The 13,884-nt window shown below is 53.0% G+C and overlaps 2 protein-coding genes and 1 long non-coding RNA gene across 9 annotated transcripts in view; 2 read left to right on the top strand and 1 right to left on the bottom strand.

Moving 5' to 3' along the window:
- The first annotated feature begins 617 nt into the window (after positions 1–617).
- Positions 618–7,553, top strand: ADRM1 (ADRM1 26S proteasome ubiquitin receptor). Of its 5 annotated transcripts, none has more exons than XM_064674071.1 (10): positions 618–743; positions 1,454–1,664; positions 1,913–2,029; positions 2,109–2,232; positions 2,662–2,748; positions 4,858–4,939; positions 5,169–5,290; positions 5,710–5,867; positions 6,615–6,717; positions 7,330–7,553. In XM_064674071.1, the coding sequence occupies exons 2-10, from the start codon at positions 1,455–1,457 to the stop codon at positions 7,434–7,436; spliced, it is 1,110 nt and encodes a 369-aa protein (XP_064530141.1). In that variant the 5' UTR covers positions 618–743; position 1,454; the 3' UTR covers positions 7,437–7,553. The 5 variants fall into 5 exon arrangements, with proteins under 5 accessions (XP_064530141.1, XP_064530138.1, XP_064530142.1 ...); XM_064674068.1 differs by having other exon boundaries at positions 5,169–5,398; XM_064674069.1 differs by lacking the exon at positions 618–743 and adding an exon at positions 1,007–1,026 and having other exon boundaries at positions 5,169–5,398.
- Positions 7,554–7,656: 103 nt separating this feature from the next.
- LAMA5 (laminin subunit alpha 5) overlaps positions 7,657–13,884 on the bottom strand; it is an 88,841-nt gene continuing 82,613 nt past the window's right edge. For all 3 annotated transcript variants that reach the window (XM_064674061.1, XM_064674063.1, XM_064674064.1), the window contains exons 66-80: positions 13,676–13,804; positions 13,314–13,465; positions 12,799–12,931; positions 12,378–12,518; positions 12,055–12,185; positions 11,803–11,970; positions 11,575–11,707; positions 11,305–11,462; positions 11,011–11,197; positions 10,588–10,740; positions 10,342–10,501; positions 10,105–10,235; positions 9,914–10,004; positions 9,221–9,340; positions 7,657–9,080 (exon numbers count right to left, since the gene is read on the bottom strand). In XM_064674061.1, coding sequence (XP_064530131.1) covers positions 8,926–9,080; positions 9,221–9,340; positions 9,914–10,004; positions 10,105–10,235; positions 10,342–10,501; positions 10,588–10,740; positions 11,011–11,197; positions 11,305–11,462; positions 11,575–11,707; positions 11,803–11,970; positions 12,055–12,185; positions 12,378–12,518; positions 12,799–12,931; positions 13,314–13,465; positions 13,676–13,804 — 2,142 coding nt within the window. In that variant the 3' untranslated portion in view covers positions 7,657–8,925. The remainder of the gene's footprint in view (positions 9,081–9,220; positions 9,341–9,913; positions 10,005–10,104; positions 10,236–10,341; positions 10,502–10,587; positions 10,741–11,010; positions 11,198–11,304; positions 11,463–11,574; positions 11,708–11,802; positions 11,971–12,054; positions 12,186–12,377; positions 12,519–12,798; positions 12,932–13,313; positions 13,466–13,675; positions 13,805–13,884) is intronic.
- LOC135423623 (uncharacterized) lies at positions 12,928–13,806 on the top strand. The gene is made up of 2 exons (XR_010434860.1): positions 12,928–13,144; positions 13,182–13,806. It is a non-coding gene; the product is annotated as an uncharacterized LOC135423623 (long non-coding RNA).

Genomic DNA, 13,884 nt, shown 5'->3' with positions numbered 1-13,884 from the left:
ATTAAAAATGTAATAGAAGTGAAAATTAACTTTGTAGTTATGTGTTTATCTTCGGGGCAACGTCCTGTTGTAAATTGGGAGCAGCTTTTCAGACATCTGGCATTTATGTAGTTATTGTTACCTGGACTAACAAGGACAGGAACCATCCACCCTAAATCACCCAGAGAGAACAGAACTAATTAAAAGTGTTTATTCTTGTTTATTGATTAAAAACGATTTCCCAGGAAATTTTTTGCTGAAAGCTGCTTTTAAAAAACAAACCCAAGACTCTTCGCCCAGCGACGCTGGGAATACACCAGTGTTGGCCGAGCCCCACATGGAACACCGCTGGCTCCTTGGAAAACACCTGGGATTTGGGTCAGTGATGCAACACTGAAATGCTATGAGGCAACCCAGAGTTTGGGCATGTGCAGGAGAGCTCCTCCATGGAAAGATTTATTTTTGTAACACTTGACGGGTGTGACGGGAATAAAGGTGGTTTTGGAGACGCGGCGGCCCCGGGCTGTGCTTGGTTGAGGGGATGAGAGGGATGGGGGGGGGGGGGGGGGGCGCCGCCATGTTCCGTGACACAGCAGGGGCGCTCTGTCCTGCCCCTCACGTGATTGACAGCGGCGCGGGCCAATCGCGCGGGGCCGCGGCGGCGCGTGCCCCGCGGTGGGCGGGGTTCCGGCGCGCGGGGCAGGAAGAGCTGAGGCGGCGGAGGAGGAGGGAACAGGGAACGGGGAGCAGGGAACAGGGAACAGGTACCGCCGGGACCCCCCGCGCCCCGCGCTCGGTGGGGCCGCCCCGGGGGTCTCCTGCCTGCGGCGCCGGGGGGGAGGCGGCGTGGCGGCCTGGAGACGGTCTGGCAGGAGATCGCGGCCTCCGGCCGGGCGGGGGGCGCCGGGGCCAGGCCGGGCTGAGCCCCCACCCCAGGCCCGGCTCCTCTCCGGCTGCGGCGGGGCCGGGCCGGGCTGGGAACGCAGGGCGAGCCCGGGAACGGCCGCACAGTCACGCAGGGCCGCCCGGGCCCGACATCGCCGCCCGGTCGGTCGGTGGGGACATGGGGGGGGGAGCGGGGGCAGAGCCAGGGGGGCACCGTGAGGGTCAGTCGGGCGCGGGGCGGCCTGTGGGGCTCTGCTGGGACGCTGGAGCCGCAGTCTGAACATACAGCAGGGCTTCCTGCGCGTCCCTGAGCTTTGAACCGTAATTCGAACCGAAGAAGGAAGCGTCAGGGGACGGCGGTTTCATTTTCTAGTACCTCAGCACGTAGGCTCACCTTTATTAGTGGAGGTCTGTGGAGCATCCTGGCTTCATCCAGAGTTCTACTTTAGCTCAGCTGGATCACCCTGGAATTCTGCAGGCAGCAGGACAGATTGCTTTTGTGGAGCCCACCTGATAAAGGTTGAAATTCGATACTAGGAAGAGTGAATGGGAGGTTTCTCATCACACCTGCTGCTCTCTCTCTTTCCAGGATGTCTTCAGGTGCATTATTTCCAAGCCTGGTGCCAGGCTCCCGTGGCTCCTCGAGCAAATACCTGGTGGAATTTCGAGCAGGGAAGATGTCCCTGAAAGGCAGCACTGTGACCCCAGACAAGAGAAAAGGCCTTGTTTACATCCAGCAAACTGATGATTCCCTCATTCACTTCTGCTGGAAGGACAGGACTTCAGGCAACGTGGAGGATGTGAGTACGAGCTTGAGGTGTTTGTTAAGTCATGGCCTGTCTTCTTCTGTTCTGCTGGTATTGCTGAAAGAGCTCCTCCAGGACAAATTAGGGTGAGAATGTCACTGACAGACTTGCACTTCCACGGCCGCTCTGCTTTGAGGAGCAGATGGAAGAAGGTTTGGGAAGGGGGGCAGAGGCCTTTGGGAGGTAAAAAGGAATGTTGGTGTATTTCCTCAAACATTTGTTCCTCCTGCCACATTTTCCAGGATCTGATTATTTTTCCTGACGACTGTGAGTTCAAGAGGGTCCCGCAGTGCACCACGGGCCGTGTGTATGTATTGAAGTTCAAGGCGGGATCAAAACGACTCTTCTTCTGGATGCAGGTTTGTGGGGAGTCAGTGGCAAAGATCTGGGACCAAAATACTCCCAGTTTGACTGGTACCAAGAGCAACTCTCTTGCAGGAGCCGAAGACAGACAAGGATGAGGAGCACTGCCGTAAGGTGAACGAGTATCTCAACAATCCCCCCATGCCGGGGGCGTTGGGTGGCAATGCCAGCGGAGGCCACGAGCTCTCAGCACTAGGAGGTACAGTCCATTCTCTGCTCCTTCATGTCAGAGGCCTTTTTTTAAAAAAAAATTTATGTCTAGAATAAGCACTTAGAATTCCCTAGGAAGACTTTCCTGATGGCTGTGGAGGGTGAGTTGGGGACAGTGTTAATACCAGAAGCGTAAACGTGCTTTTTAGCAGAAAAAACTGTGCTGTTAAAATAGGTGCAGGCTGAAAGTTAAGACTGCCAGGAGAAATCTTTTTGTTTCCAGTAGATTCTCTGGAGTCTTACCTCTTTATGAAGCCAAGTTGCATTTATCTTTTATGAAGATCATGAATCAGTAAACACTTGAAACTGTTTTTCCATACAGAATGTGATACCAATTAATCTCCTGCTGTTTGAGCTGGAGTGCTGTGTAAAAAAACCTATGTGAATATGTTGTGTTTCAGAATGTTTTTGTTTTTAGGTGAGGGTGGCTTGCAAAGCCTTCTTGGAAACATGAGCCATAACCAGCTCATGCAGCTGATCGGACCAACGGGCTTAGGAGGACTTGGTAAAATGCTTTAATATCTTTATGCCAAAATGGTATTTTCTCCTGCCAGGTTAAATCCTACCTGACAATATTTTCAAGTAGCGCTATTGATCTCAATAGCGTGAGAAGGCAAGGCCCTGCCTCAGAGATGAGCTCAGGGCAAGAAAGGGTACCTCATTCTACACAGCACTCATCTCAGGGCTTGATCTGCAAGCAGCCTTGGTCTACTCCTTGCTGCACTGATCTTTCTGCTTTTTTTTCCCCCTCCTTTTTTTCTACTCCTCCTCTTCCTCCTAAATATTCACTGGAGCAGGGGCTGAAAACCAGGGGTTTGTTCCTGGTGCATGTCCTGGTTACCAGGCTGTGGAGTTGCTAGTCTCTGATTCAGTGAATATTTGTGTGCAAAGCAGAGAAAGTTCAAGAGGAAGGTTTGGAGCCTGCCCAGCCCACAGCACACCTGGGCAGAGGGGCAAGGCTCAGGTCAGGGCTTTCTCTCCTGGGCTACCCTGGGGAGAGCTCAATCACTGTGCTGGTTTCTGAGGGGCGAGGGATGTGTTGGAGTCCCTGCTGTGGTCTGTTCTCAGTTCTACCGAGCTCCAAGAGCGTTTCCTGAGAGGTCAGACCCTCAAGTGAAAGTAGGCAAAGGCACACAGATGGCAGTGACTGAGGTTCTGTGCTTAAGCTCCGAAGTCCATTTCTGTGGATCTGGCTTGTGTCTTTTTAGCTTTAGATGCAAATTTCGTTGGCAGGATGTTCAGATGCAAATCTCATGTTAGTGTTGGAAGATTCTGGCTTTTTAGGATGTGTTTGGAAAAGTTCTTCCTTCTTGAGCTTTACATAATCCTGAGACTTTTTCTCTTCTCACCACTTTTTCTCAGTAGCTCATGTTCCTTTGCCTTTACATCCAGCCATAAACCAGCTTGACAAACCAAAGGAGAGCCATGTGCTTGCCTCTGCAAACTGTGGTTGTGGTGAATCCCTGGGGGTCATTTCCCCTGGGAGTGTCGTCTTCTTCACATCTGGTTTGCATCTCTCAGGGCTCTGCAGAGCTCCAAAGGAGCTCTCTTGCTCGTGGGTCACTTCCTAGTGAGGACAAACTGAGCAGAGCAAGGTGGTCCAGCCAGGGGTCCATCACCTGATGTGCCTGCTGCTCTGGGATGGGTGACAGAAGTGTTGGGACGTGTTTCCATGGGATGGGTCCAGTAGAAGGAGGGACTGGTGGGGCTCACTCTGACCCACAGAGTCTGCAGCTGCAGTTGGCCACAGGTTTGCTTGTTGTTATCTGTCCTCTGCTCGCAGGCAGCTCCCAAGGTGGGTGATGATGCAGGTGCTTGTTGTAGGGATGTGTGTCTAATCAGTTGTGGCGCAAGGAACTGCTGATAGGAAGAGTGTGGGAATTGGAGTGTTTGGCTGATGTGACTCAGAGGAGTTGCAGGGGGACAGTCGAGTCCCTGACAGCTCCGGGGGGCCCAGCAGCCAGGCCTTTCCCAGGATCTTGTTAGCTGAGGTTCTCAGTGCCACGATAAGTCCTTGCTGGTTGGATGTGTGATGGAGGAGGCTGATTCTGATTTCTTTGGCATAGGGCTGATGGTTTCCTGCTGGCTGCTCCCCTGGTAGCACTTGCTGTGCAGGGTTTTCCTCACTTGGCCTGGGAAGTGTTTAAGGGCTCAGCTGATTCTGCTGCTGCATCTCTGCGTTAGGTTTGAAGCTGCAAAACTCCAGTGTGTGGGGGAGACAGTGGTACTGACTCAAAGGTGCCTCTGGGATCTTCTGCTGAGGGCCTTGGCTTGAAAGTTTGGAGAGAAGTTGGATTTTCAGGATAGTAGATAAGAGGAGAGGGCAGTGTTACAATGATTATGTATGTATGGCACAAACTGAAGCAATTTCATCCTTGTGTACACCTAGAAATCGAGTCATTTTGGAAATGTTCAGGGATGCAAGATCAGAGAACAAGAGCTGATAATTTACAGAAGGGGGTGGGGGGGCCTTAGACTGGGCTCTTTCATCCCCTCCTCTATTTTAGCAACTAAAAACCTTTCAGGTACAAGAGCGACCTCTCTAGAGCAGAGAGGTGCAGAAAACCTGAAGGAATAAATGTCTAAACATGTTTTTGTTTTGTGTTTACGGAAGGTGGGCTGGGTGCGCTGACGGGGCCTGGGCTGGCCAGTCTGCTCGGGAGTGGGGGACCCCCGACCAGCAGTTCATCATCAAGGTAGGAGACCTGTCTGCCCTGGTTCTGGGGAGGGTTTGTCACGTGAAGCTGCCACTTCTGTGGGAGGAATCCTGGCCTATTGAATGGGGAATACGGTGGAAATTGGGGCTGCTTATTACCTCTCTAAAGTGGGGTAGGGGCTTTTGATACTCTTAAGGGCTTGAAAAGAAGCTTTTCAGGGTACAAGAGGTTTTTGCAGGGGATTAATTCTCCCAATTCTCTTGCCCAGCTCTCGCAGCCAGTCAGCTGCAGTGACTCCATCTTCCACGACTTCTTCCACCCGTGTAACGCCTGCCCCGTCCGTTCCTGCGGCTGCCTCCGTGACCAGTCCCAGCCCCGTTCCCAGCTCGGGTAATGGAACCAGCTCAGCCACAAGCCCAACCCAGCCCATTCAATTGAGTGACCTTCAGAACATTTTAGCTACTATGAATGTGCCATCTGGAGCAGGAGGACAGCAAGGTAACAGTGTTCTGGCCAGACAGCTTTGGATCCAGGAATCCTATGGAGCTGTTTTACTGTCCTGTCCTGTTCCAAACTGGTTTGAAAGGTCTCTTACCATTTTTTTGGTTCTTTTTTTTTAAATTTTTTAAAATTTTGATGCTGTTCTTGGTGCTTGAAGTCTTATTCTCACTCCAAAGCTGAGAAAGGGAGAAAGGATGCTGGCAGTGTGCTAACTATGTTTTAATACTCAGACTCGATAATTTGATTTACATGACAAAAACACGTGGTTTTGTGCATAGTCTAATGGCCAACCCTTTATTTTCTCCTAGTGGACCTGGCAGCTGTTCTGACTCCTGAGATAATGGCTCCCATCCTGGCCAACGCTGAAGTTCAGGAACGATTGATGCCTTACCTTCCCTCGGGGGAATCCCTGCCGCAGACTGCAGAAGAGATCCAGAACACCCTGACGTCTCCTCAGTTCCAGCAGGTAGATAGATGCCTGACTGTGGAGGAAAGTGCACTTCTCCTTCCCTCCTGCACCATGCTCCTGATTTTACAGGTTCCTTGACATTTTTCAGAGTGGGAAGTTGCTCAGTAGAAGTAGAAAGGAGGAGGGACATGGTTTAAAGGAGCACTGGTTCTTCCTTCCTGCAGTCACCCAAAGGCAGATAGGAATGATTTTACTTTTTCTTTTGGAGTTGGGCTTTACCTTTCTCTTTATTATAAATGCTCTCTGGCAAATGACAGGGGTAGCAGCACACTCATTACTCCCTGTCAAAGAGTGGCTTGAGCAGTCTCCTTAAAAGTAATTTCAAGTGACTGAAGGGAAGAGATGCTCATGTTTACAGCACTGCATCCCTTGTTCCTCTTGAAACACCAGTCCTTAATTCCAGGACACTGTGTGATTAAAGCTAGTGTGTTACAGTCCAATGTAAACTAGTTATTTACACAGATTGATTGAAATTTGTCAATTTACAAAATTTCGGTGGCTTAAATTACTGTTTTTAGTTGAAACTGCAGCAAACCTACATGCAGCCAAGACTCAGAAGTGAGGGATGTTTAATTGGCGATTATTTGATTATAATTTGATTATAATTTGATTATCTGTTCCCAAGCCGGGCGTGTGGCCACTGTGCCCTGACAGGACCACTCTCCTCCTGGGGTTATTGCCCAGCACCCACCTGATGCTGTAGGATGCAAACTTTATTTTGATGCTGTTGACTCTGATTCACAGGCTTTGAGCATGTTCAGTGCTGCCTTAGCTTCAGGACAGCTGGGCCCACTAATGAGCCAGTTTGGGTTACCTGCAGAGGCAGTAGATGCAGCAAATAAAGGTGGTAAGTACTGGTGGTGGTGGGGACAGGATGAGGTGGTGCTTTTTGGGGGTTATTTGGCCACTGAGTGTGGAGTGTGATCAGCTTCTATGTGACTGTCCAAAGCTGACTCTGCACTGATTTTTACAAGGAAAAGATGGGTATTTCGGGTGTTCCCCAGCAGGCACAGTGAGGTCAGACACAGATTCAGAGAACTGGGAGTTCTGCAGAGATTTGCTGAGCAGCCTTGGCCTTGTTTTCTTTCTAGAGGTGTCACAGTCACCTTGTTCAGGAATGCCTTTTTGTGGGAGTCCTTACTGATTCATCTGAAAAGAGCAAACGCAGCCCCATAGCTCTGGGGGGTAGGGGACATCCCTTTTCCCTAATGAGCTTTTAGCACCCCTTCCATTACTGCAGGAACTCTGGTCTTAGGCTGCCCATGCACAGTTCAAGTGTAAAAAGTGCTGGCTGTGTCAGAGAGATCTGGATGTGTATTAAGTGTTTAATATTTTTTTTCCTGCTAAGTCATACTAAAGCACCTGTTTGCTTTCCAAGTAATGAAGCTTAACCTCATGTGGACAATAATGTCTGGCCCAGAAAATGCAAAGTTCAGTAACCAGTATGTTTAATTTCTAGATGTGGAAGCCTTTGCCAAAGCCATGCAGAACAGTGTCAAGTCAGAGCAAAAGGAAGGAGACTCTAAGGACAAGAAAGATGAAGAGGAAGATATGAGTTTAGATTAAGTTATTTGCTCTTCCTTACAGATATTCCTAGATACTAACTTAAACAACTGCAGTAGGATTACTAACTTCATATTATGCTTCTATAAATCTACAAATAAAGGAATTTTCTTTATCTGCCATACTGTTCTTTCCAATCTGTACACTAGTCCCTATTGTGTTGCTTCCTGAGATGCTGATTATCCCTGTTCCAGCTCATCAGCCTCATCCTTACTCTTCCCCAGTAAAGTGAAAGAGAGTAACATAAAACTTTATTTGACTCCAAAGTATGTACCAGTGATTTACAAAGACCATCTTTTAATACTACAACTTTAAAAACAGGTCATAATTACATTTGTTTAGGATGGACATGTTAAAAACCCATTTTACAATATTTACCCCTCATAAAAAAAAAACCCACAATATAATGATATAAGTTACAAGTCCATTTCAGAAGCAAGATTTTGTCCCCAAGTGGCCAGATATATATATATACACACACAAATATATAAATGACGTGTAAGTGCACGAGTGAACTGGGTGTCTTGGGAGGAAAAAAAGCTGTTTTCAAGTGAAGGCTGCACTACACCAGGTGTGAGGGAGGCCGAGCAGGAGCCAGGGTGGGTGAGGGCCAGGTGTCACCTTGCACACCTGGCCAGATGTGGAGGTAACCTTTCTATTTCTTCCCTTTCAAGCAATAGTTTCTTGCTTCACACAACAGGACTTTAGTCATTGTACTGCCAGTGCTGAATGCAACTGCAGAGTCAGTGGTGGTTGTGTTTCTGCTTTCCCTCAGCAGTTCTCCCAGCATATTCTGTTCTTTTCTTTTGATTTTTATAAATTACTCTGATTAAAAGATGCTAATTCTGTGAACAGAATTTTGTCCAAGTTCCCCCTTGCAGAGCTCTTAGTGTAGCGTGGCAGGTGAGCTGAGACTGCCCTTGGCGGGGGGAGGTTAAATGTGCCCTTGCTTATAAAACCACAAAACTGACAGAATTAATCCAGTTTGTCCTAATTGCATTTATGATAAAACAGAAACTGCCTGCAGCCTTTATCAGCAGACAGTCTGTGACAGTTTATTAATAGCCTTGAGTGTTCTGTGAACTAAATCTATGTGCATTGTGAGTGTGGGGTGAAGGGAACAGGATCCAGGACACGCTGCCGTGTGCTCCAGCCCACGCTCTGTCACGGGCAGTCGCTCCCACCACGAGCCACGTGGCAGCACAAGTCCTGCTGCAGATGCTTCACCACCAGGGAAGGACTTGCCTGTCGCCACATCCCACTCCGACTTGTTGGTTCTATCTGTGAAACATGTCCCCAAAGTGCCCCCTTCTCCCCAGCCGTCCTCCCCTGCCCTCCTTCCCCTTGGATTCGTGGCCCTTCTGGTGTGGCCCAGACTTGTGCCTGCAGTCACTGGAATTCAAGTGTGTCTGAGCACGGTCGATGCCATCGAGTGGTGACACCGGGACCTGGAGCAGCGTTGTGTCACTCAGGCTGGGCATGGATGTGGCACTTACAGCATGGGGCAGCCCTTCAGGCCCACGGAGCCCCTCGTAGTCCCGGCTCCCGGCAGGTCCACGTGCCTCCGGTTAATCAGCAGGTTCCTTACACAGCCCACGTAATGAGGGAGGGGAGGTAACAGCAGCCCTGTACTGGCCTTGTCTGTCTCTGCAGATTGAACAAGGAAAAGCAGGCATTAGTCTGGCTCATAACAGGGCAGGGGATTAAGTACCTCTTCTTTGCACCAGGAAGAGTATCTCACTTGGCTTTGGGGTATTTTGTTCTGGAGCGCGCCTTTCCCAACTCACCTGGCAGCCCTCCCATGGAGAAGGTCGCCCTTGTGCTGGGTGCAGGACGCTGGCTGGGTCCCACTGTGTGGTTGCCTTCTGTGTCCACATCAATTTGGATTATGTTTTTCCATTTGGTAACTTCAAAAAAAACCAACAGTCAGTGTTGCTTCCTTACCCAGGGAGCAAGTCCATCTCCACCCTCTGGCTCAGTCCAGTGCTGGAGCAGAGCAAAACTACTGACCCCGAGCCCCAAAAAGAGCTTGATGCAAAACCTCAGCACTTGCTCAGTACCAGCTACATTCATGGCTGAGTTTGCTGTACAGGTGTGAATCCCGCAATCCCTCCTCCCAGCTGTGGGCTTTGAGCCCCCTGGACCCACTCAACACCAAAGCAAGTTGGGCTTCCACTTTCAGCAGGACATGACAGTCCTGGATGGAGCCAGTCCCACGGGGACATCCTTGTCCTCACTGGCTGCTCCATGACCTGGAAAAACAGTCTTTCCTGCCCACCAGATCTGACAGCACTAAGATCAGGCAAGGACTTTTATGAATTAAGAAATTACTTAATGGTAGCTACAATCTCCCAAATTAAATGCATACAGGTGGGGCTGGGGTTTAAATACCCGAGGAAGGGCCCTGGGCTTCCCCAGGAGGTGTAGGCTAAGCAGGAGTGGGGCAGGGTCCCAGAGCCAAGCAGTGGCTGTCACCTCACCTGCGATGGTGTGCCACTGCCCGTCACAGAGAGATGGGCATGTCACCGACGCAGAGAACTCGTCAGCCCCAGCATTTGCTCTCACAGTGACCTGAGTGAGACAAACCCGGCAGAGCCCAGTGAGCAGAGTGGGACAGGCAGAAGATGGACACTGCTTCTGAAAACCTGTGGGGAAGGCACCCTCCCACTACCTTGGTCTCCTCCATGTACAGCAGGAGATAGTGGCTTCTCCTCGTGCCGATGTGGAAGATGAGGCCAGAGGTGCTGCGGGGACGCACCTCCAGTGTCACCTCCAAGTCCTGCTCTGTCACCACTGCATTAGCTGGAAGAGAAATGCCACTGGTGAGGAGAGGGACAAGGGGATTCCCACAGGATATGTTCCACCCAGTCCCAGGGCTGTGGGAGGCAGCCCAGGCTGCTGTTGGTACCTAGGGTGATGGACCCGCCATCCACAGCAAAGAAGACCCCGCTCTCCAGTGTGCCCTCATAGCAGGGTGTCACCCCAAAGGTGCGTGAGGGGGGACCAAGGGGCCTCCCATCCAGCTGTGGGTTCCTCAGGCAGCCATCAAAGCTGAAGGCCAATGCAGCCTGTGGAGAGAGGTCACTGGATTGAGCACAGAGGGGGAAAAACCTGGGAGGCACAAGGCAATGCCATGGGAGTACCAAGCCCTTACCGGTATGTGAGCCTTGGCTTTTCCAGCTGGGACCCCTCCCACATACAAGGGGGTCTGGGCCACAAAGAGCCCTGTGGTGGCCACTGCAGCATCCTGGGCTCGCAGCCCATCGATGACCAGCTGGGCCCGGCTCTGGTCTCTGCTGAAGAAGACCTGCAAGGACCAGAGGTCAGTGCCAGGACTGGCAACTTTCTGGTTGGGAGGAGCCCCAGGGATGTGCCCAGTGACAGCTCAGAGGTTCAGCCAGCCCTGGCTGTGGTTTTGCTCTCTCCTTTGCTCCCATGGGACTGCAGGTGTCCCATGTGGTATCAGGAAGCGATTACCAGCGCAGGGCTGTAGTGAGCCAACCCCTGCAGGGGCTCCTGGTACAGGGGGCAGTGATATGGTTTGAAGAGGTCCCGCTGAGCCCCGACCCCTGCTCACCGTGTGCCACCGCCGGTCCCGGTACTTGTCCCTGCTGCGGATCCGCAGCCGGCGCCTGCCCACGTCCACCAGGAAGACGAAGCGCCCGTTGGAGACAAAGAGAGCCATGAAGGAGCCCCTCTCACCTGCCACGTAGAACAGCAACCCACTGGAAGAGTTCAGCTTCACCTCCAGGGAGAAATGGGACCTGCAGGGACAGGGGGTAATGGGAGCACCCGGCTCTCCAACACCTGCTCTCCAAGCCACGGTCATCAGGGCCAAGCTTGTGTGGGGTGGGCATGGGGCAAGGCTCACCTCCACCCAAAGGAGGCTGGGATCTCATCAAACTCCCAGCGACTGCTCGGGGCCCCCCCAAAGCGGAAGGTGCCCTTGGCTGCGCGGGGCTGGGGGTGCAGCTGGCAGAGCCCATCCTGGTCGTGGCGGCGACCCTTTGGGGCAGGCTTGCCTGGCACCTACACAACGCACACCAAGGAATGGGGTGAGGGGAGCAGGCTCCAGCAGAGGTGCTCAGCAGTGGTATGTGAGGAGGATGAGGATGTGGGCAGTTTTGGCAACAGCTGGTACCTTGGGTTTCCTCCTGTCCTTCTTTGGAGTCACTCTGAGCTGCTGCGGCTGTTCACCCCAGAGACAGCTCATGGTGACATTGATGCTCTCCACGTTCTGCTGAAGGTCCACCACCATCTGTGGCTCTGACACCCTACACTCGGGGAGAAGAGGTCCTTGTCACTCAGAGCAGAGGGGAGGTGGGACAGGGCTGAGCCCTGCTCTCTGAAGTGGCACAGAGCTGCTCACCGCTTGACGAAGACATTCCCGATGCAGCCGGTGAGGTTGCTGAGGGCACCTGGATCTGCTGAACCCCCGAGCCGGAAGAGCTGCCGCCCGTCCTGGCGCCGCTGCCGCCGGCTGGGCCCGGGGCCTGTCGCTGTGTCCTGCAGCTCGTCATCCACGTACAGCCGGACCCTGGGGGAGGGATGAGCAGTGGGGGCTCAGCAGGTCCCTGTGGCCATTGGCACCCCAGCCCCCACAGGACACCAGGACACGTACCCACGGGCATCGCTGTAGAAGGCCACGTAGTGGGCCCTGTCATCTGCATAGGCATTGCCAGTGGTGACTTCGGTTCCCAGCAGGTTCAAGGCCAGCTGGCCCCTCTGGAGGGACACCTGGCACGTCCCCTCCTGCAGAAAGCATCACCCCATTGCTGCTCAGCAGCCCAAGGAAGGGCCCATTTCCCCACTGCCCCCCAGGAGCTCAGGGTGCAGATCTCACTGCAGTCACCCCCTGGCCCCACCAAAATTCCCCCAAGGGGAAACGGCACCATCACCAGCAGCCCCACTGCTGGGATACCCAGGGGTCCTGCAGGTGCCCACCTGGGTGGTGTGGTGGTAGAGCAGCCCCTCGCGCTGGCTTGTCCGGAAGCTGAAGCCGCTGTAGAAGTCCCGCAGCCCCGGCACGTCCTTCAGAGCCAGGGTCAGGTAGCCGTGGCCATGGACACTGACTGAACGGGCAACCTGTGAGGGATATCATGGAGGCAAGGTGGGAGCCTGGCCCTGGCGCTGCTGGGGTGCTGGGAGATGACTGAGGCACTGTGGTCCTCACTGGACCTGGCTGGTCCTATGGCCAACCACACAGAGCACCTCACCGTGACCCCTCCACGCTGAGGACCTGGGGGTTTTATCCCTGTGTCTGTGTGAATGAGGGGAGATAGGGCCTGTCCTGGGGCTCCCGTGCTCCCCTTCCCTGACAGACCCTTTCCTCAGCATGGCTGGCCAGGCTGCCTCCTGTGCTTACCAGGAGGTCCGAGGTGCAGCCGTAGCTCACGCCGACGGTGCTCATGCGCTTCAGGTCGACGTATTTGCCAAGAGCCTTCAAGCCCTTCATGCAGCCCCGGATGGGCCCACCCGTGGGGAAAAGTGCTTTCAAGCTGCCGGAGAAGCAAGCAGTGTTATGAGGACAGCCCCAGGCAGGACCCAGCCCTGGGCAGGATCTGGCCCTGCAGCTCTTCAGACAAAGTGTCTGGGAAGGAGCCGTGATGGTCATGGGTATCTCCAGTGCCTCAGGTACAAGGCTGCTCCAAAGTACCCAGCACAGCAAAGGAGGACTTGGTGATACCTCATCCCACACCAAAGATGGAGATGTCCCATCCTCTAATGCTCAGGATGATGGACAGGGAGAGAAAATCTTCCTCCAGAGCTTAAGCAGGGCCCCAACAGCCCTGGATGTGGCTGAGAAAGGGCCAGGGCTACTAGCAGGGACTAGGGAGGGAAACATGCTGACTATCCCACCCCACCACGGTCTGGACTCACCTGGGGGGCAGCACAGCTGGGGGAACACCACCCAGGTAATAGGAGACAGCGTTCTCCAGGGAGTTCTCCTGCTCCACCACGAAGATGGTGAGGCGCTCCAGCCGCACCAGGATGCGCTTCTTGTTATTCATTTTGAGAAGGAAAATCTGGATCTGGAGACAGAGGAGAGAAATGATCCATCAATTTGGGCCAATTATATCCATCACTGAGGGCAGCACAAGGTGTCTAGTTTATGGCTCCAGTCAAAGAACTTCTTGCAGCTCTTCCCCTGCCCCCCAAAAACAAGGGTCCCTGTGCCTCCCCACCACAGATGAGGAGCTCTCCCCCTCCCAGCAAGCCTGGCAGGCACCGTCCCCTCTTACCGCTTTGTTTGTGGTGCTGCTGATGGTGAGGGAGGAGGAGTTGCTGGGTTTTGCCATCTCCAGGCCAGAGCTGAAGTCGTAGTAAAGCACCAGCTTCCCATCTCGGATGGCCAGACACAGGAACTGACCCTGGGGGGAGGCAGGATGGACACTCAGCCCCACGCCCTGGTGTCCAGGATGTAGTTGTGGCACTGAGCCCACCTGCCCTT

This window comes from Pseudopipra pipra, chromosome 17 (genome assembly GCF_036250125.1).
Source record: "Pseudopipra pipra isolate bDixPip1 chromosome 17, bDixPip1.hap1, whole genome shotgun sequence".
NCBI classification, from domain to species: domain Eukaryota; kingdom Metazoa; phylum Chordata; class Aves; order Passeriformes; family Pipridae; genus Pseudopipra; species Pseudopipra pipra.
The sequence above is the reverse complement of the archived record's forward strand: the minus strand, read 5'-3'. Positions and strand labels throughout refer to the sequence as shown.

What these genes read in the sequence shown, in the direction of transcription:
- ADRM1 (XM_064674068.1), top strand. Translation starts at nt 1,455, where the DNA reads ATGTCTTCAGGTGCATTATTTCCAAGCCTGGTGCCAGGCTCCCGTGGC. An exon ending in ACCAGCAGTTCATCATCAAG is followed by an intron (nt 4,940 to 5,168) that starts GTAGGAGACCTG and finishes TCTCTTGCCCAG; the next exon opens with CTCTCGCAGCCAGTCAGCTG. An exon ending in CGTCTCCTCAGTTCCAGCAG is followed by an intron (nt 5,868 to 6,614) that starts GTAGATAGATGC and finishes TCTGATTCACAG; the next exon opens with GCTTTGAGCATGTTCAGTGC.